Source organism: Pseudopipra pipra, chromosome 5 (genome assembly GCF_036250125.1).
Source record: "Pseudopipra pipra isolate bDixPip1 chromosome 5, bDixPip1.hap1, whole genome shotgun sequence".
Lineage (NCBI taxonomy): Eukaryota > Metazoa > Chordata > Aves > Passeriformes > Pipridae > Pseudopipra > Pseudopipra pipra.
The window spans coordinates 6,759,147-6,777,341 of NC_087553.1; the positions used below are offsets into that span (position 1 = coordinate 6,759,147).

General features: G+C 39.9%; 1 protein-coding gene across 1 annotated transcript in view; it reads left to right on the top strand.

The window, feature by feature from the left end:
* VWF (von Willebrand factor) overlaps positions 1 to 18,195 on the top strand; it is a 133,020-nt gene that overhangs the window by 111,858 nt on the left and 2,967 nt on the right. Inside the window, exons 44-50 of the mRNA XM_064654293.1 lie at positions 1,515 to 1,625; positions 3,491 to 3,674; positions 4,898 to 4,938; positions 10,076 to 10,189; positions 13,360 to 13,458; positions 14,889 to 15,017; positions 16,174 to 16,213. Coding sequence (XP_064510363.1) covers positions 1,515 to 1,625; positions 3,491 to 3,674; positions 4,898 to 4,938; positions 10,076 to 10,189; positions 13,360 to 13,458; positions 14,889 to 15,017; positions 16,174 to 16,213 — 718 coding nt within the window. The remainder of the gene's footprint in view (positions 1 to 1,514; positions 1,626 to 3,490; positions 3,675 to 4,897; positions 4,939 to 10,075; positions 10,190 to 13,359; positions 13,459 to 14,888; positions 15,018 to 16,173; positions 16,214 to 18,195) is intronic.

An 18,195-nucleotide genomic window follows, 5' to 3' on the forward strand; every position in this document is an offset into this window, starting at 1 on the left:
GAATACTTCAGTAATTCAGTTCAAAGGGTTTGACCAAAATAAAATTATGCTTATTTTCATTGGCATTTTTCACATGAACAGTATTTTCTATGGCAGAACATCTTTCTTTCAACTCTGTATTGAAATCAGTGTTATGTTTTGCCCCTTGGAGACTGCTTGGCTATTAAATGTAGAATATATTATTTCTAATTAGAGTAAAGCTCATTGCTTTCTTTCACTTAGATGCTCCAATGTTTAAGTATTTGGTTACTTGTTTCAGGAGATGAATATGTATTAAAAGAGAGAATTGGGATTCCTGTTCTTTCTGTGGTATTTTTTCTTTTTTTTTTTTTTTTTTAAGTTGACCTATTTATAATTTCCCTGAATTCGCAAGATTTTTTTAGTTCTCTGCTCTATGAATGTATCAGAGGTTCTGCTGTTCAATGATAATTTTCATGCTGTTTATTTAATTTTCCATAATTAAGTGTTAGACTTTGATAAGTTACATTATCTCTAGTGTTGCATAGTAGTTTCATTTTATGTTATCTTAATTTCTAGAATTTTTTTAAAATACCTTTTGCAGTTAATGTATGGGCTTATATTGTTTTGGACTTGGCAGTGCTGGGTTAATGGTTCAATTTGATGATCTTAGAGGTCTTTTTCAACTTAAATGATTCTGTGATTGTATGAAAAGATGAAATGATCAATCAAAACTGATCCCTGGACTACATCTGACCAACCTTTTCTCTCTGCTTAAGCACAGGGCAGTCAGATATTTGGATGTGCTCAGACTGAATTCTACCCTTGAATTCTCAGGAGTGGGAAGGGGCGTTCTGAGTACTGATTAATCTCCAAGATACCACAAAAACAATTTTTCCTTTTAATTTTCTTTTATAAAATATGTATTTATATAAATATATTTATATATATAATGTAAAATATTTTTAAATAAAAATAAATCTCATAACTATATATGTGTTGTATGTAAAAACAGTGACTTAAGTGGGCTTGTTTAAACTGGATATATATTCACATGTAGTTTTCTCTCAAAATTTACCTAATAGCAGGGCAATTCTGGCAACTTTAGAGGTGGACTTATTTTTTTTCTTTTGCACTTCTCTGTGGGGCTGTATTATTGGAAAGACTTGGTCTTTACAGCTTGCTAAAAGAAACTACACAAGGCCCACCTGTCAATTGACATGACCTGAGCAAGGACAGCATCTCGAGTTAGTCCATGTAGCTGCAGTGAACGTGTCTTCAAAATACAGATTAGACAGGAACTAATGAGATAAGAATTTCTGCTTCTAACGTTGTGTGCATTTTAATTTATCTCTTCTGACAGGTAATGTTAAAGGTTTAACAGGATGCTGAGCTGGGTCAACCACTTGTAATAGCAATGTGTGGCCTTACAGTTGTTTTTCAAGCTCCCCTTTTCAGAAACTGGTGCTGGCATTAAACATTGAACCCTTTTAGGATCAATCTTCTCATTTGTCTTCTGTTCCTGGATCAGTCAGTCCTTTTCTTTTCTCCTACAGGGATACAAGTATGTTGTCCCAGAAGGGGAGTGCTGTGGGAGGTGCCAGAAGGTTGCCTGTGAGGAGCCGCGGTTTCGGCCTCGGGGGGATGCAGATCCTCCTTTGTATCAGGTGAGGTGCCAATGGTGTGGACACTTCCTCTTCTTGCAGAAACACCTGGGAATTGTTTCATGTTCCACAGAAGGAGGTGAAGAAGACACCAGCTATTTCTTCTACACATCAAGCAGCACTGGGGAACAATGGTTCAAGTGGCGTGTGACTTACCCACTTGATTCTAACAAGTAAACCTTCCCCACCCTTTTCTGGGTAATATGTTTTGTGTAAAATTACTGATTTCAGAAATGGTAGCTTGAAGGAATGTTAGTGGGACATAATGCTGTCAGCTATTTGCTTAAATTATCCCGATTAATTTGTACTGCTCTGTGGACAGCAGGTGGATGAGGTAGTGGAATGCTTGATTTTCACAGTCTTATTCAAATAGGATATCCTATTTGGTACACACTGAAATATCAGGAAATCAATGAGGATAGAAAGGTGAATTATTCTCTGGTTGCTGAAGATGATTGCTGCATGTCAGATCAGACCACAGTGGTCCAGGCCACACTTGTTTTCTCCTCAAAATAACAGTTTATTTTCAGCAATGTCCCTCTTCTCTGAGGATTCAAAGACCCGCCAGGAAGTGAGTGCATGCAACACCCATTTAAAATGCACTGCAAATACTCTACCACTCTGCAAAGCTATTTGGACATTTGTTTTTTTCTTCCCTACAATTTTAATTCCTTCAGTCTATTCAGCACTCTATCCGTAACCCAGCCACTCTGGCAAGCTTTTGCCAGCCTCAGTAGCCTTAAATTGCTTAATCCTGTGTAGAGCTTTGGATTCAACAAAGGCAAGAACAGTAAATTAAATATATTTAAAATAATAGGCCATCCCATATTTTTTTCCTCCAAGTGCTGTTCTTTATAACGTGTCTGTGTCTTTATCTACATCTCACTTTCACATATTTAGTATTAACTTTTTAATTTCTTCTTTGACAAAGGAATCTGCTGCTGTCTTAAAAAACCCCAGACATGTTTAACATATCATTTTGCAGCCTGCCTCTTCCCTGATTTTAACAAGGGCATTTCTTAATATGGATCAATAATTTTCATAAAACAAGTCTTCAGAAGCCCTATTTAATGTCCCACTGTGTTATACTCTGCAGTCTCTTTCTTGCTGTGTCCTCTTTGAAATCTTTTGTCATTAACTGAGAACTAAATATTTAACACACGAGAGGAAAGTGTAGCCTGAGAGCAAAGATGTTTGAATTTACTGCAGTTGAGGGTCTGATTTTCACTTTCACTGTTCTTGAACTGTGTTTGGGATGGTACCAGTGGAGGCATAAAGCTGCAGGGCAGTGACCAGCTCATCCCAGCACTGAACTGTGGCAGCATCTTCTTTCTGATCTGTGGTGATGTCCCTTCCCATAAATAGCACTTGAAGTTCCCATTTTATCTGACCCCATGGGTGATTATGATCAGTAAAACTATCAACAGATCCTGGATCTGGTCTCTTCTACATTTACAAGTGTTTTCAGGTCTGGAGCCTATTGACAAAGCCTTCTTTGGGCTTAGCAGAGCTCATTTGCAGCAGGCTCCAGCAGAAAGAGAGCCAGCTCAGCCACACAGCAATGCAGTGCATCCAGCTACCAGGCAACAAATGCAGATTTAAATCTACTTTGGAGTGCTTTTTACATATGTTATTTGACCTGTCCTTTTATTTTCCACCTCTAGGAATTATTCCTGTAATTCCTATTCTCTACAAACAAAGCAGCTCTATAAAGTGATTGTCATAGTAAGGATTTGTGGAGAACAGGCTGGTCCTGATGCAGTAAATGTGCTTTTGGCAAACCAGCATGCTGGCCGTGGTGGTTTTCTCTCTCTCCAGTGGCACAAACACTGCTGCCTATATTTAATTCTTTTATAATTTCCCATCAGGTCGGCTCAGAGTGGCGATCCCCCTTCAACCGCTGCGTTATCAACTCCTGTGTCCAGGTGAACAATGAGGTTTTTGTGCAGGAAAAGAATGTTTCTTGTGCTCAGATGGATGTGCCTGCCTGCCCAGAGGGAACTGAGCTGCAGTGCAACCAAATAATTGACTGCTGTCCTTCCTGCAGATGTGGTAAGGTTTTGTGTATAACAAATGAATGGTCCTGTGCAGGACCAGGAGTTGGACTCAATGACCCTTGTGGGTCCCTTCCAACTCAGCATTCCTTCCAGCTTCTTCCCAGCTGCTGTTCACTGTCTCCTTTTGAACCATGTGCTGTTGAAGCTCTTTTGCATTGCTTCAGAGACACATACTGGGCTTTGTTTCTGCATTGCTAGGCATTTGAGAGATCTTGAGATGCTTTTGGCCTATGAAGGTTCAAAGCTCTTTCCAGTGCCTGCCAGGAAAAGGGAGTTTGCAGGCAGCCGTGGTGTCCTCCCTGTCTCTGAGATTGTGGCTGTGCATGAGCTGGCCACGTGTGCTGGCAGTCAGCCAGCCCTGGGCTGCACCCAAAGCAGTGTGGGCAGCAGGGTAGGGGGGATTCTGCCCCTCTGCCCCCTCTGGGGAGAACCCCCTGCAGTGCTGCCTCCAGCTCTGGAGCCCACAAGGAAGATGGAGAGAGACTATTTACCATGTAGTTACAGGACAAGGGGGAATGGCTTCAAACAGTGAGAGTAGGTTTAGGTTAGGTATTAGGAAGAAATTCTTCCCTGTGAGGATGGTGAGGCCCTGGCACAGGTTGCCCAGAGAAGCTGTGGTTGCCCCATCACTGGAAGTGTTCCAAGCCAGGCTGGATGGTGCTCTGAGCAACCTGGGATAGTGGTATCCCTGCTCATGACAGGAGGGTTGGAAAAAGATAATCTTTCATCCCTTCCAATGTGCCTATGATTCTGTGATTCCTAGCATAGACTTGGCTCCAAAGTCCAAATCTAAAGATGTGGCTAATTGGCTCAATCTGGGAGGACTCACAGTCATGTTTAGTTGACAACTATGTGTGCAACCACAGAGTGAGGAGGTAGCAGTGGAAGAGGAGAGGATATACACACTCTAACTTGCAGAAAAACTGGGTGCATCTCCTGAGAATGTGAGGCTTGAACTGGAGGGGAAAGTTTACATTGTACCATGTACTTGTTAAAAAATAGCTTAGCAAGGGATATTTTGATGTGGAATTAAGGATAACTGACAAATATTGCTGCCTTTCAAGGTATAATGTAAGAGGGCTCAGATATGTCTCTTTACAGTGAAACTTGGTGTACATTTCTTCAAGTTGGAACTATAATGTCATACCTGTGATTGATTAAATCTTGGTACTGTCATTATAATGGTAATGCTAAATGGAATATTGTCTTCTTTTTCAGTCCCCTTGAATGGTTGTCCTTTGAATGGCACTGTAATTGGGGTAAGATACAATTCCTTTTACTTGTGATGGTAAGAGATTTAGATATATGAATGAGCTTTTGAAGGAAACACACTTGCCAGAATATACACAGAGAGAATAAAGGGCAGCTTTTTTCAGACACAATCTCTGCAAGGGAGACCTTGGAGTAAAAGCAGTGGCAAGGGGCTCAGCGTGTCTGTGTCCAGCTCATGACCCTGTCATGGTCTTCCTATATGACAGTGAGTATTTCTGCAAAATAGGGACAGTAATGTTTCCTTATCTTGAAAGGGTGCTTGAGAAAAGTGCTTAGAAACTGTGATAATCTGCATTATGTAATGGTTTGCAGACTACCAAACACACAGGAAACTATCTGTGAGGGTTAATCTCAGAAATGATCCTTGCCCACTTCAGGGAAGCAAAAACTTCCCATATTCTGTTTAGAGGATAAGGCAGATTAAAAAAGGATGGAGACTTGCTCCACCTGTGTGGAAGGAGAGGTATCCCTCCGTGGCTGTTAGCAGGAACAGGAAAGCTGAGCTTCCTCACTGTTTGACCTCTTTTCCCTTTCAAGATCCCTGCTGATATGCCCTCTGAGGAAATTTTTCCTCAACTGTGTATTTAATGGATAGATTAAGACATGTTTAACCCAGCCCATGGCAGTGGGAATGATGGGAGTTAAGCATCTGATCTCATTTATGCCGAATTTATCTTTGGCGAGCTCTGTCAATTCTCCATTGTTTCCCTAAATCCATATTCTGGCAGCACCTCTGGTGTCAAGGAGCTCTAAATATTCTCATCATCCCCCAGGGAAACAGGTTCTCTTTTAGTCATTTAACCTAACTTTTAGCCTCTGTATTCCTGCTTTGTCAACATATGTCTTCCTTTTTCATTTATTTAAAGGTGAATTTACTCAAATCTCTTTCTATTTTAGAGGAGATATGGCAGGGGAACATTTCTCCATCTATTTCCCTTGGCTTGGATTTTTTTTTCATAGTTTATCAGTATTTTAGAGCTAAAGTCATGTCATCAAGCATCCATCATTCTATGTAGGGATTACTTCCCTGGAGAACTAAATCCAAGGAATAACTCTGCCTTTCTTGTCAGAACACTTGCTTAAAAGTGGTAAAAATCTGAAATAATCTTCTTTTCTTTGATCCTTCTCCTTGTATCCTCTATAGTGTGTTTTTAGAACTAGTTGTGGCTTTCTATAGAGACCGTACTTGTAGGGAATGTCAAGCAGGATAGTAATTCCCAGCTCCTGCCACCTTCTTTGAGGATAAACATAGAATATAAAAATATGGATATATATTCTATATTATTATATATAGAATATAATAAATAGGATAAACATATATATATATAAATTCTGTGTTGCAAACAGTTGTCTCTCCACTTGCATGCTGTTCTTTCATGACCAACTAATTTTTTCCTCTTCCAACAAAACCTCTACCTGATCTGTCAAGTAAAGTCTTTTTTTTTCTTCTCAAGTGTTTTGAAATATTTAAAAATACTTTAAAATAAAGTATAAGCAAATTTTGAAACAAAATGCCACTTTGAAGGTGAAATGAGAGATACCTGTATTTTTGAGACTTCAAAACATTTCTGCTTCTACAGTATTGAAAAAAAAAATTCCTATTTAATCAAATTATCCAAATTTATAATTAAATTTATGAAGTGTTTCAGCTGAACAAAACTACATTTTGATTAATTCTTACTATATTAGAACTTGTCTAAAAGGAATGAACTTTTCAATTAAGCTTCATTTAATGAGATATTATAAGTTAATTCACTGTATGTCTGAAAACTTTCGAGCAGCTGGCGTTACTACAGCTTTGCCTTGTACTATTCTCTGCTCCAGTGACTGGTTCCAGAGTCCTGGTCAGGAAAGATGTGCTGTCCACAGAAGTTTTTACTTCCTGGATTTCAAAACCTTTATTCTGGGTCCTTTAAGAACAGGTTTCAAGTTTCATTTTATATCAAGGGAAAACTTTGCTGCATTAACTCATGCACTGAATAGTTCCAAATTTTGAATCTTTTACTGCCGTGCTGGTAACTGACTGTGTCCTTAATCCCTTTACATTTTTGTCTTATGTCTGGTTACCAATATTATATTCCAGTAATTTGCTGCACTGCATTCACTCTGCTGTTCTTAACAATGCTTTGGGTTTCAACTGCAGAATTCCAAGCAGGTGGCTGTATTTGTATCACTCATCTATGTTCCCAGGCTTTTACTGAGTGGCATTTTTGAGGCAGACCTGAGTAGATTTGGGCTTTATGCAGGTTATTTTGGTTGCAAGGGGTTAGCAGATATTGACATTTCATTTCACATTAGCCAAGAAAACACATGATAGGTGTGTTATATAAAGGAGAAAAGATGTACCAATCCATTATTTCATTCAGTTCTGCCATGCTAAGCAAACTTTGGATCAAGGTAAGACCTGCCCCCTAAAGTTTGAGGCGCTTGTGTGTGAGGATTTCATTTCAACATGTCTCTAGTAATCCCTGTATTCCTGCCTGTAACAGTGATTTTTGATATAAACTCAACTTTATCTATCTATTTTGTATTCATTGGAATGTCAGAACTATTAGGAGATTCGACAAGGATATCAATTATAATATCAGTTGGGGCTTTATAAACCTTTTCTTTGTGGTGTTAAAGCCTGGAGCTGCTGAGGCATTCTTCTAGAAGGCCTGAATTAAGTATGGTTATGGTACTAAACTGAACAAATCCAGCCACAGTTTGAAGCAGGTCAACATGATGAGGGCATCTCCCAGATTTGCAAGGAATCCAGTTACTGACTCCACAATATGTGTACATGTACACGTGCGTGTGGAGCTGCGAACACGTAGAGCAATGCTCGTGTCACTGGGTTGAATGCCACGTGTTCTGCCCTAGGACCATCACTCCGGTGCCTGAATGCTTTCCAGTGTTGAGATGAAACAAAAAATTTGGAGTTTCATATAGTATTTGCTATCCATCTGTTGTGGTTTAGCCCCAGCCACCAACCAAGCTCACTCACTCCTCCTCCAGCGGGGTTGGGAAGAGAACAGGAAGGGTAAAAGTTGGAAAACTCATGGGTTAAGATAAAGATAGTTTAACAAGGAAAGAAAAAGCCATGCAAGCAAAACAAATCAAAACAAGGAATTAATTCACTGCTTCCCATGGGCAGGCAGGTGTTCAGCCATCTCCAGGAAAGCAGGGCTCCATCATGTATAACAGTGACTTGGGAAGACAAACGCCATCACTCCAAACGTCCACACCTTCCTTCATCTTCCCTTCACTTTATATACATAATACCATGTGGTCTGGAATATCCCTTTTGTCATGTGGGATCACCTGTCCTGGCTCTGTCTCCTCCTAGCCTTCCAAGCACCTCCAGCCTCCTCACCAGCATGGCAGCAGGAAAAGCAGAAGAGACCTTGGCTCTGAGCAAGCAATGGCTCACCAACAGCAAAACCAGCTCTATATTATCACCATATACATATATATATGTGTGTGTGTGTGTATGTAAAATATATATCATCTATATTATCACAATGAATTTGTTCATTACAAATCCAAAACACAGCCCCATAGTAGCCACTGGGAAGAAAATTAACTCTACCCCAGCCAAAACCAGCCCACCATCCCTCTCCCATAGCGAAATAGGAGTGTATCCTCATGCCTGTATCCATTGAGGTTTCTTAACGCTCCAGCTTAATGATATTCACTGCAAAAAGTTAAACCAGGAAAGCTGAGTCCCATGCTGAGGCCTCAAGGTGAGATCTCCCCCCACTGGTATTGCCTCTTCCATCATGTTGTATGTGGAGGATCTCTTTTCTAGACCTCCTCAAAACAAGAAAAAAGCCATTACTGTTGCTGGTGCTTTATAGAAAGTGGCTGAGGCCTGAGGGTCTCTGTTGTCCTGGGGCACAGAATAAGAAGGTAGCTAAAATCCATTAATCAGAACATTTGTCCTTGAGGGTATATGTCAGAGTATTGGCTCTAAACTACCCACAAGTGCATTACCTTTACACAATTACTTTATCCAGCTTCTTATTTTTGCTCCATTTGTTCCATGAACATTTACTAGTGTGTAATAATTAAAAAAAGGAATCTAAGGATATGCACAGCATGTAGCATGGGAAGTTCCTGTTCCAAAGGAAGTCAGCAGTGGCATTCTGTTGATTTTTGAAGCACAACTCAAAGTTTTCATAATCTAGCAATATGAAATGTCTGTTTACCTTATTTATTAGCTTTTAGAAGTTCTTTGTGAAAATCTTGAATAGACTTCTCCCACTTTGTCCCTTCAGTGTTAGTGGTTTGTTATTTGGGAGTTGAAATGAAAGGCTCTGCACTTGGGCAGAAGAAAGACTTTGTATTTAGAAATCCTTTCAGTGATGGGAATCCAATTACTAACCCCACATCCTTTTGTTTCCCATTTAATGGTTTGGCATTTTTGCTCTACATTTGAAATGTCAGTTTACTTGCTTTGAGAAGGTGATGGGATCCAGCAAAAAAGGTGTTGGGGAAGAGCTCAGGGAATTTGCACTGTGGGCCAGCTCAGCCACTGGTTTGCTTGTAACTATGGACAAGTAGGGTTCTTCAATCAGTAATTCTGTTTCTGATTTTGTTTTATTTCATCCTTTCTCAATTTTAAGCTCTTAAACCTTTAGAGATTCCAAGCAGTATTAGTACAAGAACAATAACAAGCAATTTCTGCCCATCATCTGTGGGTTGTGGTGGCTCAAGAATAAAAACTTGTTGGCAAACCAATTCATTACAGTCAAAAAATGAACTGTTGGCAACCACACAGTCAGGACAGCTCATGATAAGATCTTCCTCATGACTTTCAAGGATTCCTTTCTTGCTTGCTAGCTTTGTAAGCAACAGAGTAAGAAATGCTGGTGCCATTTCTCAGATTAAGAACTTCTAAAGGGCTTTATTGAAAAATAGCCTTGTGCTATGCTGCTTGTTCTGGAATTAGAGATGCAAAAGTTTGGGTCTCTGGAAACTGGGGGGCATTGGTTTTCTTGTTTGTCTAGCAAAGAGTTACAATGCAAGATTTAATGAAAGAGATATTTAATGAAAGAGATTTATCCTAGATAAAATGGCTTGTTTATTTGAGTTTTGCTGAAGAGACAGTCACTCACTGACAAACTGGTTCTGATGTTTCAGGCTGGGAGGCGCCTGATGGTGGATCAGTGCACAACGTGTGACTGCTACTTCCAGTCAATGCCTCGGAAATACACTCTGAGATGTACAAAAGTGAGCTGCCCACCATGCCCACAGGTAAGTGAGAGCAGTCTGGATGTTCTTATTAAGAACTGTCTGATGAGAAGGTCCTGTTTTCACTGTATACACCAATTTCTGTTTGGTATAACTCTGGGACCTTTTGCCTTTCTTCAGGTTTCTCTGAGAAGTCATGGCTCTGTGTCCTTCTTCCCATGAATTAGATGATATAAGACCAAATCTGATATAAATCCACAGCACAGGAAAGATAACTTTACATGGTTGTCAGCTCCATGGGCACATTTTATTGTGTATTTTGGATTACTTACCTTTAAGGCAGTATAATGTTTGGCAAATCATTTGCAACAGGACCTGCTGTGTCCCCTTTCCTACAGTCTCTCCAGGGACTGGCAGCTCAGCCAGATCTCCATCCTTCAGGGCTTTTCCATGACTATTCCGAATTGTCCAATAGGTGGGCTCACTAGTATTTCTGTCCACTTCCCAGCCATGCCTTAGGTGATTTGAGGTGACTGTCTCCATCAGTTCCACTTGAATTTTTGAAGTCTTTGCTGCTGCTTTGCTGCCATCACCTGCAAGGAATGAGTTTGGCTGGGAAAGCCAAAGGAAAATATCTCCCATTTTTACTTCACTGACCAACTGTGTGAGTGGAGGGCCTGACCAGCTCTGCTAAATCAAATAGTTTTCTCTTTTGACACCAATACCTCAAGTAGAAGGAGACCTGAGCAAGTTGTAGAGGATGGTTTAATATCCCCAAGTCCAAAGAGCACAAACCAGCAGCTAGGTTTCACAGAAAAAGGCTTAAATGCCCCTTCCTCTTCTGCCTTTTCCTGGGTAATGGATGAAGTCCAATGGGCCCAACCAAACCCAGGGGCCTGTGCAAGCACCAAAAATCCACATCTCTAACATGATCATATGGGATTCCTGACTGATGTCCAGGACAGGCATACATGGATAAGGTCCCTGGAAAATAAAGGGGCAGTGTTTTGGTTGAGTTCAATTTTCAATCCCTTAGCAGAAATGGAAAAGACTGGAAATGTAGTAAGTCAAGTTTCTGTAGAGATTCGTCCCTACTAATAAACAAAATAGAGCAAAACTGCAGGCTCAGATTATGTCCTGACACCCCTTAGCTTGAAGAATTGTCTGCAGTGTCCCAGATGGCCTGTTGAGACTAGAAAACTTCCAAATAGTGCCTGGGCACTGGACAACCCAGGGCCAGCCTGTTTTGTGTGGACAATGCAGATTAGTCCTACATATGTGTTCTGCATGTCTGCAGGGCCAGAAAGCTGGCCTTGACCCCTTTTATTTGCTGATGTGGATGTGGCCTGTGGGAAAAGAGAGAATCTGGAATGCTTTTTGTGGTTCTGAACTCTAATATCACCCCTCCTGTAAGGTATGATTGTAGACACAAGCTTCTGAAGGGTAAATAAATGGCCAAGCTCAGTGCTGAGCATCTTTCTCACTTCCACAAAATATAACCTGGCAGATCCATGAAAAAAACCAGATACACTAGAATGAATCTGTGGCCAGAAGCACGTATGCATATGTATGTTCCCACACACAAAATACACAAACATTCATTCTTGCTGTTCAGTGCAAGAAGCCAGCTGTAGGAACTAAAGGTAGAGGAATCAATATAATACGTGGTAAAAAGAATGGGGAAGCATTCCACTCCTGCTTCTTTCACCACCCACACAATTCCCAAACAGCTCCTTTCCCCCACCTGACCCAAAAGCACAGACTAAACAAAAAACCCTGAAGGAAAGGCCATTTCCAGTTGGGCTTATTAAGGACTATGAATTTGTGTTTGGGAGATGTGCAGCTACCCAAGGGAAGTTGCAGGTCTAGGTATAGATATCCCTTTCTAGCCATTGTAATGAATCTGTGGAGCTTGAGGGGTAAAAAATATCAAATGAGACACAGAATGTATCCCTGTAAGGCCAGTGGGATTCACACACAGACTTAGGATCCTTGCTGTCTCAAAGTCTTTGACTTCATGGTATACCTAGATCAAAAGCAATTCAGCAATTCCTTCATAATGGATAAAATCAGATATGTACTAGAGTACATATTCTCTCAGGAGCACCTGTTTTCTCCTGGATGTTGAAGTTGTGAAAGTAAATGCACTGGTAATTGAAGTGCAGCCAACTGCAGCATATTCTGCTCAGGAGGGTCATTTTTTTTGGACATTTTACGACCTACTTTAGGTGCTTACATTTTTGCTAGTAGAACAAGTTCACCTAAATAACAATGAACTATGTTTTTTCCCAATGATTTAATAGTAACCCCCCACCTTTCCCAAATTCTCTTTCTATAAAAAACATATGGATGACATACATGCCTTCACTCAAGAAGAAAGTATTTGTTGTCTTGAAAATGTTCAGCTCATCATAAGCAGCTGTTGGTTATGTGGAGCAGCTGGAGACATTACTGTGGGACACCTCACATGTTAACTTGGTTCTTTTCTGGTTTGGTTTTTTTTATTTTCCTTTCCATTATCCACTCTTTATCTTTCTTCCTCTCCATACAGTGTTGCTCATTCTCCCATGCTCTTTTCCTTGCCACTGTTTTTTTCCTTCTGTGCTGTTTATGGGGCTCCATATTCCTTTCTTTCCTTCCTTCCTTCCTTTCTTCATTACCCCTTTCTCCCATCTTTCCCTTTCTTCTTCCCTTTCTCCCTCTCCCTTCCTCCCTTCCCTATTATATCATAGCCCCTCGGATGCCCTTTAATTTCTTGTTTTATCAGACCATTTCCTTTTTCTTTCCATAGTCCAAATTTTCCACCCTAGCCTTTTCCTCCCCTTTCCCTCCCCACTGATTATCCTGCCCTTTTCTCCTTGATTTAAGCACTTCCAACTACTTTTCCAAGCTACCCTCTCCTACTGTCATGTGTTGTTTAGTGATCCTGACCTTGCAACTGTTATAGTCAAAAAATGTTGGATTTTGTGGGCACAGGAGGCTTTATACTTGGAAATAAACTTTTTTCTCCATTGTATAATAAATCAGTACAAGGATTAATGCCAGCCTTTTAAAAAAGGAAAAGTATGCAACTAATTACATTAAGCTAGTCTAGTCCTACTGTTTAAAAAAGCATTTTGCTGGCTATCACTTTGTCCACTGTATTTTAGTTTTTCTAAAAATCCTTCTTAAAATAAATGTAGGATGCATAGTTAAAACAAAATAAATCGAGAAAAATGTCCTTTACCTTCTAGAATTACAGAAGGCAGGATATCCCTGGCTCTTGCTGTGGAAAATGTGTGCCAACTTCCTGTACCATCAGGCTGAAAGATGGAAGGATTCAATATCTTCAAGTAAGTTTTAAGTACTTTTTCTTTTATTTATGAATAAATGTAAAGGTATCACAGGCTTTTGCTGAACCCAAGGAAAATGCTTTTTTCCTCCTCCTTTTTGATTAGGTAGCATGGGATTACTAGTGCTTTTTCTTTTATATCTCAGGATGATTGGCCAAGAAAGTTAATCTGTTAGTAAATGAGAAAATAGGCTGCTTCATACCAGAGCGCAGAATTATAGAGCGACATTCCAGATGTACCTGCAATCAAGGAACTTTAACTGGAATACAAGTACTTAGAGGAAATTAAAATCTAATTTAAAATGTGACATAGATAATTTAAGTTGAAAACAGGAATTTAAAACCAAAAAATCCAGCATAGAATCCTAGAATGGTTTGGGTTCGGAGGAACCTTAAAGATCATCCAGTTCCAACCCCCTACCATGGGCAGGGACACCTTCCACTAGACCAAGTTGCTCAGAGCCCCATCCAGCCTGGCCTTGATGCATGATAGGTCCTTAAACAGGAATGCATATTTTTCTGGTTAAAACCCATCATCTGTCACAAGGCACAGCATGTAAAATTTTCTTTCATTCCTTTCCTGAGAGAAGTTTTAGATGGGGAGAGTATGGGAAAAGCCATGAAGCTGGTGAAGGGTCTGGAGCACAAGTCCTGTGAGGAGCAGCTGAGGGAGCTGGGGATGTTTAGCCCGGAGAAATGGAGGGTCAGGGAGGACCTTCTCACTCTCTACAACTCCCTGACAGGAGGCTGCACCCAGGTGGGGGTTGGGCTCTGCTCTCAGGTAACAGGTGACAGGACAAGAGGAAACAGCCTCAAGTTGTGCCAGAGGAGGTTTAGATTGGATATGGGAAAAACATCTTCACTGAAAGAGGGTTGTCAAGCACTGGAACAGGCTGCCCAAGGCAATGGTGGAGTCACCATCCCTGGAGGGATTTAAGGGATGTGTAGATGTGGCACTTGGGTACATGGTTTAGTGGTGGGCTTGGCAGTGTGAGGTTAATGGCTGGACTTGTTCTTAAGGGTTTATTCCAACCTAAATGATCCTGGGTGTTGGTGGGGGTGTGTTTTTATGTATTTTTTTAAAGAAGCTCCCAACTCAGTCAGAAGGCAAATAGTTTAATGTATATCTCTTTAAAACACAATTCATAGGCTAAACTCCCAAGTTTCTCACTTAGGGAAGTTTCTCATTCAAGTTAATGGAAAATTTCTTCCCTTTTGAGAGCTGGAAAAGGTCAGGCTTTGGCAGTCTTGACAGAGCTGTAACCAATATGGCTGTGGAAGTAAATAGGAGATGAGTAAATAGTTGATAAACAATTCTGTGTTTTATAATGTCACCACCATGGTAGGTTAATTGAAATATCAGTAAATGATTGAAAACTTCCTGTCCCCGGTTGTTTCTGTGTGAGGCTAACAACCCTTAAATCTTTACAGCCAAATGAAACCCTTCAGGATGGCTGTGACAGTCACTCCTGCAGAGTCAATGAGAAAGGGGAATTTGTCTGGGAAAGGAGAATCACGAGCTGTCCTCCATTTGATTCCAGGAGATGCTTGGCTGAAGGAGTAAGTAGTGAAATGGCTCCTGTTTCCAGGATTTCTGATGGACTCTGTCATGTTTATGGTGCTGTATATGGGTACTTTATGTGTGTTAGGGTGGGAAACCCCAGCCCTCTCCCAGCCCCTTGGCTAAACTGAATTTGAACTTCCTTTGAAATTCAGAAAGATGTAAGTTTTCTCTGTTTAAAATATATGTTGTTTTTTTGTGGGGCAGTACTGTGGTGGAGAAGTAACTCTGTTATAAAGCATCATAGACGAATATGAAGCTGACTACTTGAGGTATCAAACATATGAAAATGGTTCTTCTAACTATATATATATAACATTTTATATTTATGTAAAATATATAAAATATAATTTTCAGTTTGATGTCCAGAGGAAAACTCAGTAAATAATTACACAAACTGAGAAAACAATCAGATCAACCCCTCTTTTTTTTTTTCCAAATAAATATGCATCTGAAATGCTAAGACATTTTTTCTCTGAGGTTAGGGAAATGAAGTTTTACAATGCTGTAGGAAGCTCAGGGGTTTAGTGCAACAATGGCATCATCCTGCAGAGTAAATATTGCTCCTTTTTTCCTTTCACTATGGGTTTTCAACCATTTGCACCATACACGTATTTCTGAGAATTATTTTCTGAATGGTAGTAGCGAAACAAGAAACAAAGTTTTTGGCTTGACAGATGTGATGTTTTATGCTGATTTGTTTGTACATTTTCAGCTATTGTGGAATAGACATACTTTCACCTATACTGCTGAAATAATAATGAATGGCTGTTTAACTTCGTTTCTTAAACAGACATAAGACTTGAATGCTATTGATTTTATCACTCTGGTTTCCAGGAATTTATTTATATCCGATGTTTTTACTTTAGAAAGCTCCTACTAGAAGGTGAAAGCAAGATTTTTCTGGTGTTGAACTTGCTAATATAGTAAATTATTTCAAATCAGCTATCAGCAAATACAGCCACCAGTTCAAAGCATTAAAAAGGATAAAGAAAAGACTATTGAAGTAGATGTATATTTTTATACAATATAGATACAGGTGGGGTTTTTTTTGCCCCTAATATCCTGTAATACCCATTCTTTGGGTTCTTTCAGCAGAACAAACATGTATCGCTTGTGCCAAAATTTGAATTTTCTGTTTTTTTGTTGTTTTAGGGCAGAATTGCAAAAATTGGTAACACCTGCTGTGACACATGTAAGTAAATGAGCCAGGAGTCTTGTATGGAAATTGCAGAGAGTGTAAGCTACTGTGTAAGGAGCTGCATTTTGCATAATGTGCAGTTAAATGAAACAGAGCTCAGCAGTGTGGTTGTAATAAACCAGCAAAGAATTCCGCCCTCTGATTGGGATCCTGCTGTCATGTTTTGTCATCTAGAACACGTGTTTTGACAGTATTCACAAGTGCTTAGAAAGAAATAGATACTCCCCACATTTTATGCAGATGTTAATTATGAATGCTTTATTTTATTGTTCATCTGGTGATAACAGGAACAGCACTGCACAGACAGCCTGACAAGGCACATAACCTGATACTACTGAATATGTGAGGAAAACACTTCATGAATAATCAATCAACTTAAAATTAATTTAGCAAAAGAAAAAAACCAAACCCCAAAACCTAGTAGCAGTACTGGTTTTTGATGATATAATAACCAAAAAATGGTAGGGGAAATGCTTGACAAAGGTGCATTCCTATGGAACAGCCTGACTGCATCTTAAATGTGGCAGTTTAGGAGTCAGTCCTGCAACTCTTAATTTCATGTATCCAAATGTCAGTCAGGCTGTGAGTGTAGGAAAGGGTTTTGCTTACATAAGGAAGGATTGCAGGGTTGGGTTCTCATTTCTAAAATGAATCTCTGATGCTTTTGTGAACAGAAAACCTCTCAGTTTTCTCCCCTGTAAGTAAAAAATTAATAATACTGTAGATATTTAAAATTTTAAAAGAAGTAACAAAAGATTGGTATTCTCTTATAAGGTCAGAATATCAACATCTTGCCCGTGTCCTGTTATGTCTTTTACTTTTTTAATTTTCTATTTTTTTTTGCTATGCATGTGCTAATAAATAAAAGATGGCCAGCATAGCAGCCCATCACCACACTGGCACAGGAACTGCTGCAATAATACCCCTGATGAAGGATGTCAACTCCTAGGGAGTTTGCAGCCACTGCCTGTCTATATAATCACTGAGCTCTGGCTTGAGAAATAGAAAGCTACTGAGATAGACTGTCATCAAATGGATCAAAGAGGTAATTTAGTTGAGAGAGCTTTGATCTACCAGGCTTCAAGTAAGGAATACCCAAAATTATTTATTAACAAAAACAGATTTAAGATTTCAGAGAAGGGTGGTGGGAAGGCTGCACTAAATGAGAGTGCCAATCAGTAACTGAGGAGAAACCTAGTCCCAAATGAGCACAGCTCAATACAAATATCCATTAAACAGTTATTTAAAAGTGATACCTCCTTGCAGCAGCAAAAGCAAACTGATCTAAGTGAAATGCTGCGTGCCTAAAAACTCCCATATTGTATGGACCTTCAAATCCTTATTCCTGTTGCTGTTTGCCTGGATAGAGGTCAAAACTGAAAAGCCCTGTATTACAGCACAGTCCTGTGCTTCCCTATTCAGGGCCTTTCATAAGGAAAAACCCAACATACTGCCTCCAGCCAGCTAAGTATGGGTTATCAATTGAAGGATGGTGATTAACACATGGCTTTGAATCAAACAGATACTTTTAGACAGAAGACTCTCTTTTTCCCTCCTCTGTATTTATATCTTGCCACCAGGGCACTCAGTAGCAACACGCAGCCTGTTACATACTCTCCAGGGAACACCAAGGCTTGGCAAAGCTACTGTAAAACCACAGCAATTTAATTATTCTTAAAGTCAGACAAGAGCATAATTAGCTTCTCATGGACACAGATTACATTGCCTTGCAAGATCTTGAGAGAGTCTATCTTCCAAATGTCTCAGTACCATAAGAACTGGGCAAAGAACTCCTCTCAAGCCCAGGGTGATGCCTTTGGCTCAGTAGAGTCCTACATGTCTTCAGGCAAAGGTTGTTTCAGAAGCCAGTTTCCCTTTCTATGTAATACCTTCATAACTGGAGTTTGTTAGTGTGTCTGAGGGCTTTGGTCCAGGTTTTAAGCACGTAGGAGCACGACAGTGGTCAGTGGACAGGC